Source organism: Linepithema humile, chromosome 5 (assembly GCF_040581485.1).
Source record: "Linepithema humile isolate Giens D197 chromosome 5, Lhum_UNIL_v1.0, whole genome shotgun sequence".
NCBI lineage: Eukaryota > Metazoa > Arthropoda > Insecta > Hymenoptera > Formicidae > Linepithema > Linepithema humile.
In genome coordinates, this window is record NC_090132.1 from 23,714,488 (window position 1) to 23,729,307 (window position 14,820).

General features: G+C 38.7%; 3 protein-coding genes across 4 annotated transcripts; 1 reads left to right on the forward strand and 2 right to left on the reverse strand.

Moving 5' to 3' along the window:
- Window positions 1-156: 156 nt before the first annotated feature.
- Window positions 157-12,364, forward strand: LOC105675167 (exocyst complex component 2). 2 transcript variants are annotated; one of them, XM_067354878.1, is made up of 12 exons: window positions 157-544; window positions 790-1,090; window positions 1,162-1,357; window positions 1,426-1,927; window positions 2,014-2,309; window positions 2,415-2,599; window positions 2,673-2,787; window positions 2,867-3,145; window positions 3,227-3,553; window positions 3,618-3,802; window positions 3,892-11,223; window positions 12,090-12,364. In XM_067354878.1, the coding sequence occupies exons 1-11, from the start codon at window positions 436-438 to the stop codon at window positions 4,076-4,078; spliced, it is 2,682 nt and encodes an 893-aa protein (XP_067210979.1). In that variant the 5' UTR covers window positions 157-435; the 3' UTR covers window positions 4,079-11,223; window positions 12,090-12,364. The 2 variants fall into 2 exon arrangements, with proteins under 2 accessions (XP_067210979.1, XP_012227534.2); XM_012372111.2 differs by having other exon boundaries at window positions 158-544; window positions 3,892-4,129.
- LOC105675166 (rifampicin phosphotransferase-like) lies at window positions 4,131-10,122 on the reverse strand. Its single transcript, XM_012372108.2, has 19 exons — window positions 9,989-10,122; window positions 9,666-9,829; window positions 9,439-9,577; window positions 9,191-9,371; window positions 9,005-9,115; window positions 8,688-8,912; window positions 8,336-8,460; window positions 8,134-8,262; window positions 7,805-8,016; window positions 7,600-7,745; window positions 7,262-7,534; window positions 7,052-7,202; window positions 6,366-6,905; window positions 6,002-6,304; window positions 5,532-5,921; window positions 5,130-5,455; window positions 4,960-5,044; window positions 4,530-4,833; window positions 4,131-4,430 (listed from the first exon to the last, which is right to left on the reverse strand). The coding sequence occupies exons 1-19, from the start codon at window positions 10,074-10,076 to the stop codon at window positions 4,372-4,374; spliced, it is 3,951 nt and encodes a 1,316-aa protein (XP_012227531.1). The 5' UTR covers window positions 10,077-10,122; the 3' UTR covers window positions 4,131-4,371.
- LOC105675168 (lipid scramblase CLPTM1L) lies at window positions 10,697-14,745 on the reverse strand. The gene is made up of 8 exons (XM_012372112.2): window positions 14,040-14,745; window positions 13,691-13,805; window positions 13,377-13,600; window positions 13,006-13,291; window positions 12,745-12,933; window positions 12,407-12,615; window positions 12,076-12,327; window positions 10,697-10,941 (listed from the first exon to the last, which is right to left on the reverse strand). The coding sequence occupies exons 1-8, from the start codon at window positions 14,291-14,293 to the stop codon at window positions 10,851-10,853; spliced, it is 1,620 nt and encodes a 539-aa protein (XP_012227535.1). The 5' UTR covers window positions 14,294-14,745; the 3' UTR covers window positions 10,697-10,850.
- Window positions 14,746-14,820: the final 75 nt, after the last annotated feature.

Below are 14,820 nucleotides of genomic sequence, written 5' to 3' on the forward strand. Positions count from 1 at the left end.
AATTTTATTTTAATTAATATAAAATGGATGCTTTTAATTACAGGGAAATTTTTTATTGTGAATACAAATTTTATATATACATATAAAATAATATAATATAATATGTATATATATACTGGAATGGGCACCGAATCGCTTGTCGTATATTGCTGTCCTACGTACAGTCATGTTCGAAACTTTTGACTGTTGTTGATATGAATTGATCGTATGAACTTTTTGATCTGCCTTTATTCTCAATGATGTCGCATCGTAGAGACGTGTGAGTGAAATACTAATGCAATTTAGTGCTTCTTGCATCTCAAATCTGGACACACTGTGGCAGATATTATCTAGTGACATGAGAAATGAGAAGCGGCAAGGAAATATATTTCGATGAGAAGTGATGAGTGAGAGCGGACGATAAATGTTTTTATGATTTAGAACGTTATCGTCGAAATGGGACCTCCCCCGGTAGTCACTGGAATATCACCGAAGGAAGGCCCACCTGGCACTCGAGTGATAGTGCGTGGAGAATTTTTAGGAAATAAAGTTCAAGATCTTATTGGTTAGTTTCACTTATATGTCAAAGCATATTAAATTTCCTAAAGATAACGAAATCTGTAATTATATATAAAATACATGTACAAAATATCAGTTTACATAAAAAATAACTTTATTACTGATACTTAAAGTATGTAAAAAATGCTAATGTTCTCACACATAAATGTCAGTACTTAGTTTATCAGCAACATTATTGCTGATAGTAGTCAGTTTGATATAAAGAATACTTAGATATTGCTTGCTTTGCAGGATTGACAATATGTGGATGCGACTGTCTACTATCTGCAGAATGGAAGTCTTCCAACAAAATTATAGCGAGATCAGGACCATGCAAAGGTCGTGGCGACATCATAGTGACGACTCGCAGTGGAGGACAGGGAACCTCAACGGTACAATTTCGTGGTTATCACGAGACTATAGGCCCTATGAAGGAGTCAGCTGTGTGGGTAGAGGAAGCTCCCATACAAAGTTTAGGTTGGGGTAGAAGGGCATTGTCACCTACAAATTATCAACAGGAAGATCCTTTAGGACTTAGTGTTGAAGGAAACGAGTAAATATTTAAATTGTAACTATAAATCATTAATTATATTTTATAATAATTAATTATATTTTATCTTAAAGTAAAAAATTTCCCGAGGATGAATTGATGGAACTCTTTGGGGATGGAAGTGGTGATCTTACGAGTGAAAAGTTTCATCCAGGATGGTTTTTATTACAGCATCATCATGCCACAACTTTGGAAGACTTGAAAGCTGGTTTGGCTTATCTTAAGAGAAAAGTCAATTCCCAAAAGGAAGGACAATTATCATTTCTTAAGGTAATTGTTTAGATAAAGAGGATTTTTTTTAATTGTTACATATATGTAATTAAATTTGAATGAAACAGGCCAATGTGGGAGCAGTAATGGAACAGCTAGATACAATAATGTCATTAAAAGATCAGTTTGAAGCAGATATGAAGAGCTATGGCAGCGATCCCACAGAGAAACTGGAGACAGCTATCAAGCAATCTATGTCAGAGGCTAATAAATTATTTGACGATGTATTAGCGAGAAGGGACAGAGCTGATGCCACTCGCAATGCACTGGCTGTTATGCAACGTTACAAATTTCTCTTTTGTATGCCGATAAACATTGAGAGAAATATCAAACGTGGCAATTACGATCTCGTAATTAATGACTATGCCAGAGTTAAAAATTTGTTTAAAAATACAGAGGTGGAGGTCTTCAGGAAGGTATTGGAAGAAATTGATAATAGAATTAGCAATTTCAAAGTGCTGTTGCGAAAAAAATTAGAAGAGATGCCGTTCAGCTTAGAAGAGCGTAAGAAGATCATTAGAAACCTTGTCAATCTCGACGCTGAGGGCGATCCAGCATGGGATGCAATAGGTATATATTTAAGATGAATATATTTTAATAAATATTGTACTCTCTCTCTTGAAAAAAAAGAGAAAATTCCAAATTTTATGTTTTAGTTTCACATGCAAATTATCTAGAAAAAAGTGTCGCCAACGCTATACACGAACATCTGGACGCAGTTAAGATTAATTGCGAGGATGGGAGCAAAATGTCCAAGTCTACGCCGATAAATATCAAACAGCTACGATCACAGAAAAATGACGAAAATAATTTACCACCACAAATCTCATGCGTCGAAGCGATCTGCGACATCGTGGTCGAACAATTGCCGGATTTGTGGAGATTAGGACAGAGTTACTTCACAGGACAGTTACATGTAGCAGTAGATGCAGAAAAGCAAAGTCTTTTTAAAGTATGTATTACCAAATTTAATTTTTTATCATAATAAAACAAAAAGTACATGTATATCCTCCAAATATTTATCGCCGCATCTAAAATGAATTATTTTCCTTAACAGAATTTAGTTTTATCGAGTATGCAACGCGCTATGGAGGCCATGAAAAGCACGTGCAGTCACGACGTAGAAGCCACATGGCTATTGCATATTTTACGTTGTGTTAGGCAAATGTACGCGTCTCTGATCCATCTAGATTTGCCTAGCGAAGCTCTCGATATCTTCGGATCATTTATATTGGATTTAAGGTACGTTCGAATTATCGCTTGGCACTTAACTTCTCATTATCCATGTTTCAGTGTGTCTTCTTGTGTAATATAGGATACAGTGTTTGGTCGCTCTCTTCAAACAAGGGGCGGACAATATAACAGCTCTGAATCGGAAAGAAACATGGCAGATAGAATACTTAAACGAGGACGGTGGTGTCACAAAACTGGTATAACAAAAATTTGATATTTTAGAGCGAATTCTAGTCTTATTGCAGATTTATGCAGTAATCCTTTTGTGCCGAGTAGCCGTACCTGTTCGAAGAAATAGTCCTCGAGATATCGAAACACGCGCGCGACACGGTGGTCGCTTGCGGTCCGCGAGAAGGACCGCTGTTCAATAATCCGGCCTATCAGATTCTTTATCACAATACAATTAAAACATTGTTCGCGTCGTTCGCACGGTGCCTACAACAATTGGCATTTAGCGGTTGCGAAGAGGCGATGGACAACGATGAGACGTCGGTCTCGCAATTGATCGGCTCGCCTTCCGGCTACAAGAGTAAACCCAGTAAGCATCAAGGACCGGTAAGTGAAGAATTTCGATGCGCTACGACAAGTAAAAAGGAATTATCCTCTTCTTTTAACGTCTTTAAATTTTTTTATCAGTCGTGGGAGCAATGTCTCTTGATCTCGTTAAGCAATATACGATACACGCTAAATACCGTTTTACCAAGAATCGGAGACGCCCTAAAAGCTCAAGGCTACCCGGAGTTATCCACCGCGGTGGGATGGAACTCCGATTGGACGCAGCTGGAGACATTAGACAGCGCCGTTTTGGACGCATATCTAGAGCGCCGATGCGATCCACTGGTCGGCACGATTGAGCCTAGCATGTATTTAGGCGGCTTGGAGTGGGACTTCGATACTGAGCCGAATCATTTAAAGCCGTACGCGCAGGAAATACTGGCGAATCTAATCGCGGTACACGCGGAGGTAATACATCACGTCACGAAATGTTGTTTGTTGAATCTCTGACATGTATCTATTTTTTTTGCAGGTGCGCCGAGTTGCGCCAGCTTTACTGCAGCGGATCTTGTCCCACATAATAGAGACCATAGCGGAGGAGCTCGCGCGACTCATGTCGTGCGTCACGCAATTTCGTCCGGCCGGAATAGTTCAAGCTCGAACGGATATAATACTCTTGAGAAACGCTCTGCAAGCCTACAGCACGAGTAGAGCGAGGTAAAGGCTGAATACGAAAAGTTTAAAAATTGTGTCAAGACGTCGAAGCGATGTTGGAATCTAAACTGTCAATTCTCTCTCGCAAACAGAAGTTTCTTCGAGGAGGCCCTGGACGCGATTCCTCAGCCCGTGAGTAAGGAGGATCGCATGCGAATAGACGCCCTTTTGTCGAAAGTCACGACATGCATGAGACTGCAGTTGTCGTGTCTCGCCAGCAACGGAACGGAAAATATTCGTTACTTGACGGCGGATCCCGAGCGTGTTACAACCGTGTAATTTATCACATCATTTATGACCAAAGTATCACGTAAAGTGCAACGGCAACGGGTATGTTGTTATTATTACTTTATTTTATTATGATGTGTATATATATTACATTATACAACAGTTGAACAGCTTTAAAATGACAATTGATCTATACTTGCAAGTTGCAATCTTTATTTCACAATTTCTTATAGAAATTAGATAATTTTCGGCAGAATATCTATATGCGTTAAAATCCATATAAAACTTTGTACTGTTTCTGAGGTATATTTAAAATCTTAAACACTAAGTCCCGTTTACCATAATTAGGCTTTTTGAATTAATTCCAAAACACCGACATTCCCAGCTAATAGTACCATGTCGCCTAAAATGTAAGAATAGCGTATTATTGAAAAGTGAGATTGATAATAATAAAAGATATTCTCAGATTACGTGAATTGCTTGTGATATGAGGAGACATTACCCGTTTTAAACACTTTTGTCGCGTTTTTAGCGCCAACGATGCAGGGGAGGCCATACTCCCTCGCTACGACGGCGCCGTGGCTTATAAGACCGCCTAGTTCTGTTACGATTCCGGTTAATAACGGGAAATATGGGCTCCAGCCGATATCGGTGCAGTGCGTAATCAAAATGTCTCCGTTTTGTATATTCTTCGCTTCGGACAAATCAGTTATCACGCATGCTCTGCTCACTACGGAACCCGTACAAACTGAAGTACCATTGATCTTGGTGCACTTCTCTTTCTGAGATGAGGGATGGAATGTCTTCTGCAATGAAACGTTGTACTCGTTATCAATTTACAAATATAAAATATAGAAACATGAGGGAGGGGAATAATTGTGGATTATTCGATTTAGGTAACAAAAATAGCACGGTTTTGCGCAACGACAAACCTCTATTGGTTCGGGCATGCCGATAACAAATTCCGGATACTCAAGCTTCGCTGCTTGATGATAAATCTTTTTTCTGCGTAATGCTCTGAAAAATTTCAAATAAAATCGCGCGATAAATATTACGATATAGCCAATACGATGGATATAAATAATATATTCCGATTACTCACTTTCGTACAAGATGTGCGTTGTGATTATTCAGAAGTTGCCCAATCTCTTGGTGTGTCAGAAAAAATACGAAGTCTTCATCGGGTATAAAATTTTCCGCAACCATCAGAGCACCGAGTCGCTTGTAAGCTACTCTCAATTTGTGACACATAGACGCAATTATGCTCTTCGTCATTTCTCTGCGCGTGACGGCTTTTCGAGAGAGAGGTATTATGAATCGTAGAATCCTCCTGGCGAACGACGATATGTCCGTCTTCAGAGACGCTATGGTTTCCTCCACACTAAGCGTTTTGTTCGCGTGATTCTCTTCGGAAGACATCGCTAGTGTCTGAAAGTTGATGCAATTTATTTATTTAAATCATTGTTTAATTCTTGTCAAGTGCGCATATTGGATTATTTCATACCTGTATCATATTAATAATACTATCGGGTTTAAATATCCACGGCTCCGCGAAGAGGTCCAATTCCTGAAGAGCTCTGTGGCCATGCACGTCAAAGAAGTTCTGTAATTTTTCCGCGGCAGAAGGGCAATTCGATTTCAACCAATCTAAAGCTTTCGCGGGTTCGATTTTACTAAACTCCTCCGCTTTACCGCACTGTCTGATGCATGTCGCTATTTTACCGAGGGCTATCGGCACCTGGGTGCTGATAACATTGGTGCACGAACTCAGCAGAACGGCGATGTCCGCGAAATGATCGGACGTGAAGTCGCTGCTTCCCCACGTTAAAACCGACATTATTATCATCTGGTAAACGATATTCGAATATGACGTCATGTTGTGATATTTCCCTATCTAAAAAACATCAATATTTTAATAATATATGAATATTATATTTAGGCAAAGACATATTCATTTGAATTCTATGAACTTACCAGATAGACTTCTTCATATTTCTTGCTTATTGCACTGTAGAGATCGTGAGGTGTATCAAACTTATCAGCATCTATAGTGTATTTGTTGAAGATGTCGATCGCTCTTTTCACTGTCGCCTCATTCGCATATGCCACTCTGATCATATCACACGTGAAATATATCTTCCGCCAAGTGCTTATGACGCCGTATTTCTCTATCGCAGTTTGGTGCACTTCCGGCGTCATCACGATGCGTCCGCATATGGCTAGGTCTATCATTTTATTCGATATAGTTACTTTCTCATCAACATCTCGCAGAGATGACTACAAAAAACCACCATCGAATCACTCATTCCTCATTAGAGACACAAATCCAAATACTTACATCCAAGTAGTTTAGCACGCATCTCATACCGATTGTGTGAATAAGATTACTGTGAAATATGTTATATCTCGCGCCAATTGACAAATTCAGAATTTTTAACACTGTCGAAATTGTTAGAGGAGACACGGAGTGCGGAAATACTTCTCCGACATTGGCGAAAGTCAAAAGATCAACGTCGCAAGGCACTACTCCATCCAGCTCGTGCATCAATTCGAAATCCGTCCACGCGTAGATGGTAGTGATGGGTCTTGCCTGCAATAGAAAGATCTGCCCGCCGATAACCGCCCATTCTACATCTCGAGCTGATCCAAAAATTGATTCCAAATACAATCCTATTTTAGCCAGTTGCATGGCGGTCGCGTCGGATATCGAGATCCTCTTAGTCTCCCGCTCACTCAGATTACTTATAGTCACGCCGTCTTTGCTCAACGATATCTTTAGCGTCTTATTACCAACTGTCGAGCTACTTATCGTTAGAGTGTCATCCCATTTTCTATGAATCTCCAGAGTATCAGGCTCGACCAGCCCTGATACTACCGTCTGCAAAAAAAAAAATATTAAGATGATTGATCGTTTAGAATAGTTTTATGGTTAAAAAAAAATATTCTACTTGTTTCATTCGATTGACAGGTGCTAGGATATTAATGCTCAAATACTTTCATGATTTATTGGGAGATATCACATACCTCACCCAAGCCGTAGTTGGCAGAAATAATAATACTCGATGGATCTCCAGTTACGGGATGTCTAGTAAACATGACTCCAGCCGCTTCCCCGTCGACCATCTTCTGCACGCAGACAGCCATAGTCGCTCTTATAGGTAGTCCATTCTGTCGTCTGCAATCACGTAATTTCGTCGAATGCGAATTCGTTAGCAAGGTAAAAAAGTTAATTACCTGTATTCGACACTTTGATGCGAGAACAGGCTCGCCCAGCATTTGGCAACGTTTTCCACGACGTCATTCGCGTTCTTCACGCCTAGATAGGTTGCATTTTGACCCGCGGCCGAAGTTTCTTCGCTGTCTTCTCCGATCGCGCTAGATCTTACGGCGTACTGGATCTGCGCACCATCCCCTTCATTTACGGACGATTTCAACTTCTCTAAACCTTCCAATATCACTTTCACAATTTCTTCTTCGACAGGAGTGCTCTGAATAATGGACACCGCTCTGAAAAATCGAAGGTAGATTTAATTGCAACGCTGCAATATAAAGCAGAAATGTTAGACACGCACTTTTCACAATAGCTCCTGAGATCTTCCTTCTTTCTGCCGCAACTGATGTCTACTATATCGGCGATCGAGTCCTGTAACTGTTGGTGATGTTGCAGTTGCCGTTCCAGAGCGAGACTCGTTATGCAAAAGCCTTCCGGTACTGCAAACTACGAACAGATAAATTTATATCTATTCCTTAATTCTTCGGCGCGTTATAAATACATACGTCATCGGTGACGATGGATGTCAGAACTGCGAGAGAATATCCCTTTCCTCCAACGACGTTTTCATTTTGACACTGTTTGTCGGTGAAATGCAGAATGTATTTATCCTTTTGCGCGAATGTGTCGGGTCGTGTCAAATATTGAAGTTTCGCGACTGGGGTTTTGGTTTGCTTCGGTCCGGTGTACGGGTAGGATGTAATCATCAGTCCAACACCTGCATTATTTGTATAATTTTTCAAAAATATAGATTTAGAGACAGTTTGTGAGAGCAAAGTTTAGCTTGATAAAATAACTCCATCGAATTATCGTGCGACATAATTTGTCGATGTACCTTTGTTATTGTTTAACTCTATGCGCAGATTACGAGTTGTGTACGTCCAATGCCATGGCTGGCCGTTGTAGCAAATCGTTGGATTGCCCACCGTGTAGTTGATAATAGCGTTGTATTGCTTTCCACCCGCTAAGATAATACATAGATATTAATATCAAATGCGGTGCGGCAATTGTGCTACGCTACAAACGTAGATATAAACCTTTGAATGTAATCTTGTAGTTCAATGGAACAGAATCTCCTTTGTCGAAATCGCTCAGCTTCAGATCGGTCCAGTCGATTTTAGATATCACTCCTCCTACTTCCAATATGTGGCCAAAACACATGCTGCAATGAATTTCGTTTCACACACACACACACACACATCAATAATTTATATTCTGTTATTTTAATTAAAAGATATTTATTATTAAAATCCACGCGGTGAAATTGTAATTTTTTGAGAGAGATAACAAAGATATGAAGATAGCACACTAAATCTTTCTTCACGTGGGAAATTTTGTGCAAAAAATGACGATATTTCGCGGAATGTTAATGTATGCATATCATTTTACTGTGAAAAGCTGCGTTTGGTACTGCTCACGCCTAGATAGTACATGGCTCCGTGCGTTGTCACGCCGAGAAACGTGACGATTCGATGGAATTCGTGAGACTCGTGTTTACCCCCACGTCGCTGGCAGAGTCCTCGCAGATAAAGTGTGCTCGCACTCAAATCGCTGAACGTTACCTGTCCGATCATGGATCCCCAATGATCAAAGCCTGTGTAGTCTAGTAATTTGCTACAGACAAAAAAAAACGGACTTGTATCGCATTGAAATAAGACTGTTAGAGCGACGATTTACATTAAGCATCATATTAAGTGAAGTCTTACATTTTTTTTCTCCAAGAAGGATCCTTCCATGGTTCGTACGCCAAAGCGCTCGCGTGCAAAGAATTACTCCAGTCTTCCGGCCATTCCGATGATTGAGAATGCCTCATAAATCTGAAAAATGGGACGTACAATAATTATTTAATTAATTACATATTTTTATTATAACTTTATCCGCTCTTTGCTCACATGAAGTTCAAACGAATGTGCTCCACACTGTCGTCGTTGGACGCGTCTCCGCGAGATTGGTTTCGAAGGAGACCATTGTAAACGATTCTCCAACGTTGTCGGGGTTCCAACGCTTCAATCTTCAGGCCATTTGCCGACCATATCTGATCCGCGCCTCTCATAGCAACTGTGTCAGGATAATCTGCGCATCCAAAGCAAATATTGCAGAGCCTACTCTGTCTGCTATACATGTTACAATTGAAACTCACGAGGTAGCACGTAGACTCGGCCGTCAGGTAAAATCAATTGCAGGCTTATTTCCACCATGTGGTAGCTTCTGTGATTCATTTTGATCCATAACGAATTACCCTTCTGATCGGCGCCGTAGAACGATAAACTTTCGCAACTCTGCATTACACGAATGAGCGTGAAAATCCACTCGACATAATAAATTTATTTAGCGTTCATTTATTCGCAAAAATCACGCGCCACTTACGTTCTCGTCTATAATAGTTTTGGGATTATCCGTCACAGATGGTTGTAGGATCTTCTTTATATAATATATCGCGGTGTCGTCGCATGATTTACTTTTATTTGTTTTCTTTTTGATGTTTTTCAAATAGAACTGAGCCCACCATTGTTTCCAAACGTAATTTATATCTACAAAAAAAAAGGTTGATATTAGTACAAACGTATGTATTGCGAAGCGATTATCTCGAGCTTATCTCGAGCTTATCTCGGATCGAACAAAGTAAGCTATCATATAAATGTTAAAAAAAAAAAAAAGTTATATAACATGTGTATCAAGAAACGTCTTACCTAAACCCAGATTCGTGCTCTTGTTAAACCAAAGAAAAATCCACACAGAAAGAAAGAACAAGATTGTGGCAAGTATAATGTGATCCATCTTTGTCCTACGTAATATATGTACTGTGCTTTGCAATGCAATATACGATTATGAGCTGCTGCTTGTACTGCCAGGAGTATATATACACGCGAATGTCACCGTCAAGCGCGGGTAGACTCCTTGGACTGTCTCCTGTTACATCAGTGAATTAGTTAGAACACTGTGGCGTTATCACGTTCAATTTAAAAAAATTCAAGGCCCCCCTTCTCTTATCGGACATCAAACGCAATTGAAATGTTTTCACGAACTTGCGCGTGGTATCGTGATAAACGATTCACAGGATAATAGGACATTCACACCTCTCACACATATCAATTTTGTGCTCACAGAGGTAGCGCGCGATAATGTGTAATCGTTGCTGAATAGGCGTCCGGATAATAAGTGCACGGTTATCTGACATGACGTTTTCCCGTTGCGTGTGATATTATCTGTTATATAATTCTCCTCTATATGAATCCTTTGTCATGCCGCTCGTTTAAACGATCGTTGAACAGTCAAGAACAATGAACGATAACATCGGCGCGTTCGCGCCGATTTCACAATTGCGTGATTTGTTATCGGATCAATTGCAGGTAAGCTGAAAAGCTAACAGTGCTAGGTGTTAAAAAAATTTGTAAAAATTATTTTTTTTTATAACAACCGTATACGTGTATTAAGTAGATTTCCACATTAGCAATATAAATACTGTCTTTTTCGGCATACAATAATGCGTCAACGGAGTATTGCGGAGTTTTTAGGCCAAGAAAGACGATGACAATAAACAACGGATAATCGTTAGTTTGTTTTCTTGCTAGCACTGCCAAGGTCAACAGTCTCTTCTGTAATTGTATTGCTATCCATGCGCGATTTGTCCACCGGATATAACCTGCGAGTAATACAAACCAATTTTTAATGAATATGATTGAGATCCAAGTCCGATGAGAACTGTAATGCGAACGTGCCGTGCCAAATATCGCTGAAGACTGAGAGATGAGCGGCGGAATGAGTGGAAGAATAGGAAAGAACTTTCGCCTAAAGCAGACAGGCTATGGATTCTTCTGAGAATTAATGACGCTATATCCTGCCTCAGGTCAAAATGAAAGTGCAAATTGAATACGAATACGAAAAACTGACCTGAGATGTGCCTAAAAAAACTAAAAATTTTAAGGTATATGGATTATTCCATTTATGGTTGCTGAGAAAAATACAGACAAAAGATACATTAAGACTCGTACAAAATTTATTTTTTCATAAATTTGTTATTTATTTACTAATGAAATTCAATTAGACGTAAATACGTGAACCATAAATTCTTGAAAATTGAGTTTAAACTTGAAGTAATCCATACTTGCTTAATCAAAAGCGCTATATGACAAGATATACAAACACTAATTTTTGACATTCGAATTTTTCTCTACAATGTTGTACTTACTCGTTATTGCAGAGCTGAAATTTAATTGTAACTTCCGAGCAATCTACTACCTTCTTATCACGATTTTAATTCAGAGTAACGAAAGCATGTTTCGGAAATAATTACAGTTTAACTTTAATACGGCCGTATTCCGAGTGCTGTTGAGGTTCTTATTAAAATTCCTTCATCATGAATGAAATAAAAATTATTTAAAGAGAAAAAAACTAATGATTAATTTTGCACATTCGAAAGAGTCGATCAGTAATCTGCTTGATTCATGGTCGTTCCCGAGAAAAAGAATTTGCTCATGCTTTTGCTACCTGCGACTACTCCTACCTGCGACTAATCCTTTGTATATCCCAATGGAAATAGGACAATGAGTGTCTATTTTGAGAATTTTACGAGAAAATGGCACCCAGCTCATTGTTACTTTTCAGTTAGGTATAAAAGAGTTCAGTGTCGCTCAAACACAAATATTCAAACGAAGCGCTGCATTATAGTTCTCATCTAGTATCTCTCTCATTTTATATATATGTACATATTTAAGTTTTTAATATATATATCTATTTTGTACATATATACAAATATATTAAATAAATAAATTCTTACCATCTTTGATACAGGTAAATCAGAAAGACGGCGTCATCTCTAAAGCACGCTATCCTGTGAGCAGTCGGCATCGTTATAATAAAAGCGAATACATCATCGATGAATGTATTAAACGCTTTGTACATGAATGATCTCCACGGCAGATGCGCCACAGATTTCAATTTGTAATTGACGAATAATTGTGGCAGCATAAAAAGAAAACCGAATGCATAAACTCCATTCACCAGAGAATTTATGCTCCAAGAATACCAGCTGTAATTCAGTACAATTAAATTAACGGTTTATCTATCGGGCGTAGAAATCATTTTTTAGATAAAATTCCTTCTCTTACCTTTTATGTGGCTGATAAAAAAGCGAATAGATTGCACCAGCGATGACTAATGGATATAATAAATAACTGAGATAACGCATACTTTCGGCATCGAACTCCCTGGTTTTCACCTCTGCTGCGTTGATGCCGTCAGTCTTAAATCGTATTTTTGGCAAAATGCCATTACTACTAATCAACTCAACTCTTGATATTTTCTTTAATTTCCATAACTATTGGAAACGAAGAGAAAAACATATTTAAATTAACATATTAATCATAATATTACATTAATGTATTTACATCATAGGATAATGAAATATATTAATATTATGTATTGTATATTTAATATATGCACGCACCTCGATAACAGTGCTAATACCGGTAGGAATAAGAACTAGTAGAGAAGATCCCTCGTCACAAAGATAAAGAAAGATCACAGTCTGGCTGAACGCACGCCATATCACGGTCCACTTACTGAGGCCTGTGAGATTACTCTTTTTTCGCCAAAAGCTGACGTCATTTTTGATAGCGAGGAAATCAAACAACAACTACAATGCAGAAAATTTGCATATTTTTTTTTTATTTTTGCTGTGATAAACGGTTATGTTCTATTTACTCACGTGTACAGCCGCGATGAAAAATGTACCGCCCAGTAAGTAGATATTGGTGTCCGCAAAAATGCCCTTTACTTCATCAATGTCCTTATCGGAGAAACCAAGATTTTTCAGGTTCTCCATGGTCGCCTGCACGTGCAGTATCAATCTTAGCTTTCCCAGAGACACAGGCGAATATTCCACTGTGATATTCATCTTATTATCCTGCGGATTCATTCGTTGAAGATCCCGGTGCCGAGTTTGCAAGAAATCACAGCTTACGATCGGCAAGAATGTCAATTTGCCAATTATTCTGCAATAAACAAACAGAATACTTCTAACGGTGATACAATGTGCGCTGTACATCACAATGTTAATTAATAAAAATTTATGTATACTTTATATGATTCATAAGTTCAGCAGGTATGCTGTAGACAGGAAGCATAATATTATCCGTCATTATAGTAAATGTCACACGACTTTTAATGTGAGAAACTGGGCGTACAGCAATTTCTTTGGTCTTTTTTACAGTGGGATTCTTCTCACTTAACAACTTAAATGCCTCTGCTTCAGGTACTGTGTATTGCGTCATTTTAATAGTAGTATATGAAGTAAATATATCCTGTAAAATGTAAGAAAACACGAGATATTTCAGAAATTCAAAGAACTCTGAATGAAAACAGATATTTCATAATATTCTATGTTACATTACTTTTTGCAAATCAACAAATGAACTGCTCTGTTTGACAGAAGTAGGAACTAATAGTATATGTAAAAACAACGTTCCATTCTGCTGAGTTTGGCGTGGAATATTCAATATTGTTGGACTGCAAGGAAAAAGATACATTCGTTAAGCTTGTGTGAGTGAAACTCCCCTTTATATCATTTCTATAATCATTACCTAAACTTAATTAAAATCTACTTAAATTGATTCTCTTTGCTAAATCCTACTTCCATAGAGAAGATAAAAAAGTCCTGATTAATATTAGAGAATGTTTGTAGAAATTATTCCCAAAAAGAAACATTAAGGATAGAAACGCAGAAAGTCCAATCGTGCTTACATGGTTTGTGCTTGGCTGTAATCAAAGTTTTGCGTGGAGTATACAGGATCGACATCTCTGCTGGCAGGATTTTTCCTGACGGAGCTGTAGATGTAAAGATTCATTCGTGGCCGATCGCTTAGGTACGATTTGAGGCACGGTTTGCCGTCTTCACAGGCCGGCGACACGAACAATTGTGACAGCGTGTATATCGAATACACGATGTACGCTAAAAACACCTCGGAGAGGATAACGCTAAGCGAAGGCCACCGCATTTTTGCCGAAGACGTTTCGTGAGTCACGTATATCACAATAACGGATATGTATACATTATCGCGTTATCGTCGCTTTCCGGACGATAGATGTCCGGGCGATGATCGTTCTAGTTCGACGAATAAATATTTATGCACGAACGACGTGTCACCGGTTATCGCGGTCGTAATAAATACAATTCGATGTAATTATATACACCGCGCGCACTATTACTGATACTTCATTGGCTCTCGTGTCGTTACGTGTCGGCTGTGTGCATGCGTATTTTATGCGTTATATGTAAATTTCTTCTACGTGAACTCCATAAACGTGTAAAAACATACCGTTGGCAAACTTGCTATTAATCGATAAGCGAATATGATGGGAGTGCATGTAGAAGGCAACCAGAGATAACTAGACTTTTGAGTATGTTTAATAAACTTCAATAACTTTTGACACAACAAGATGTTTTCAAGTATGATAGAGTAATGAATAAAATAAAAAGTTTAAAGTTTATTTTGTAGCAATTGTATGCGTTAAAAAAAAAAAA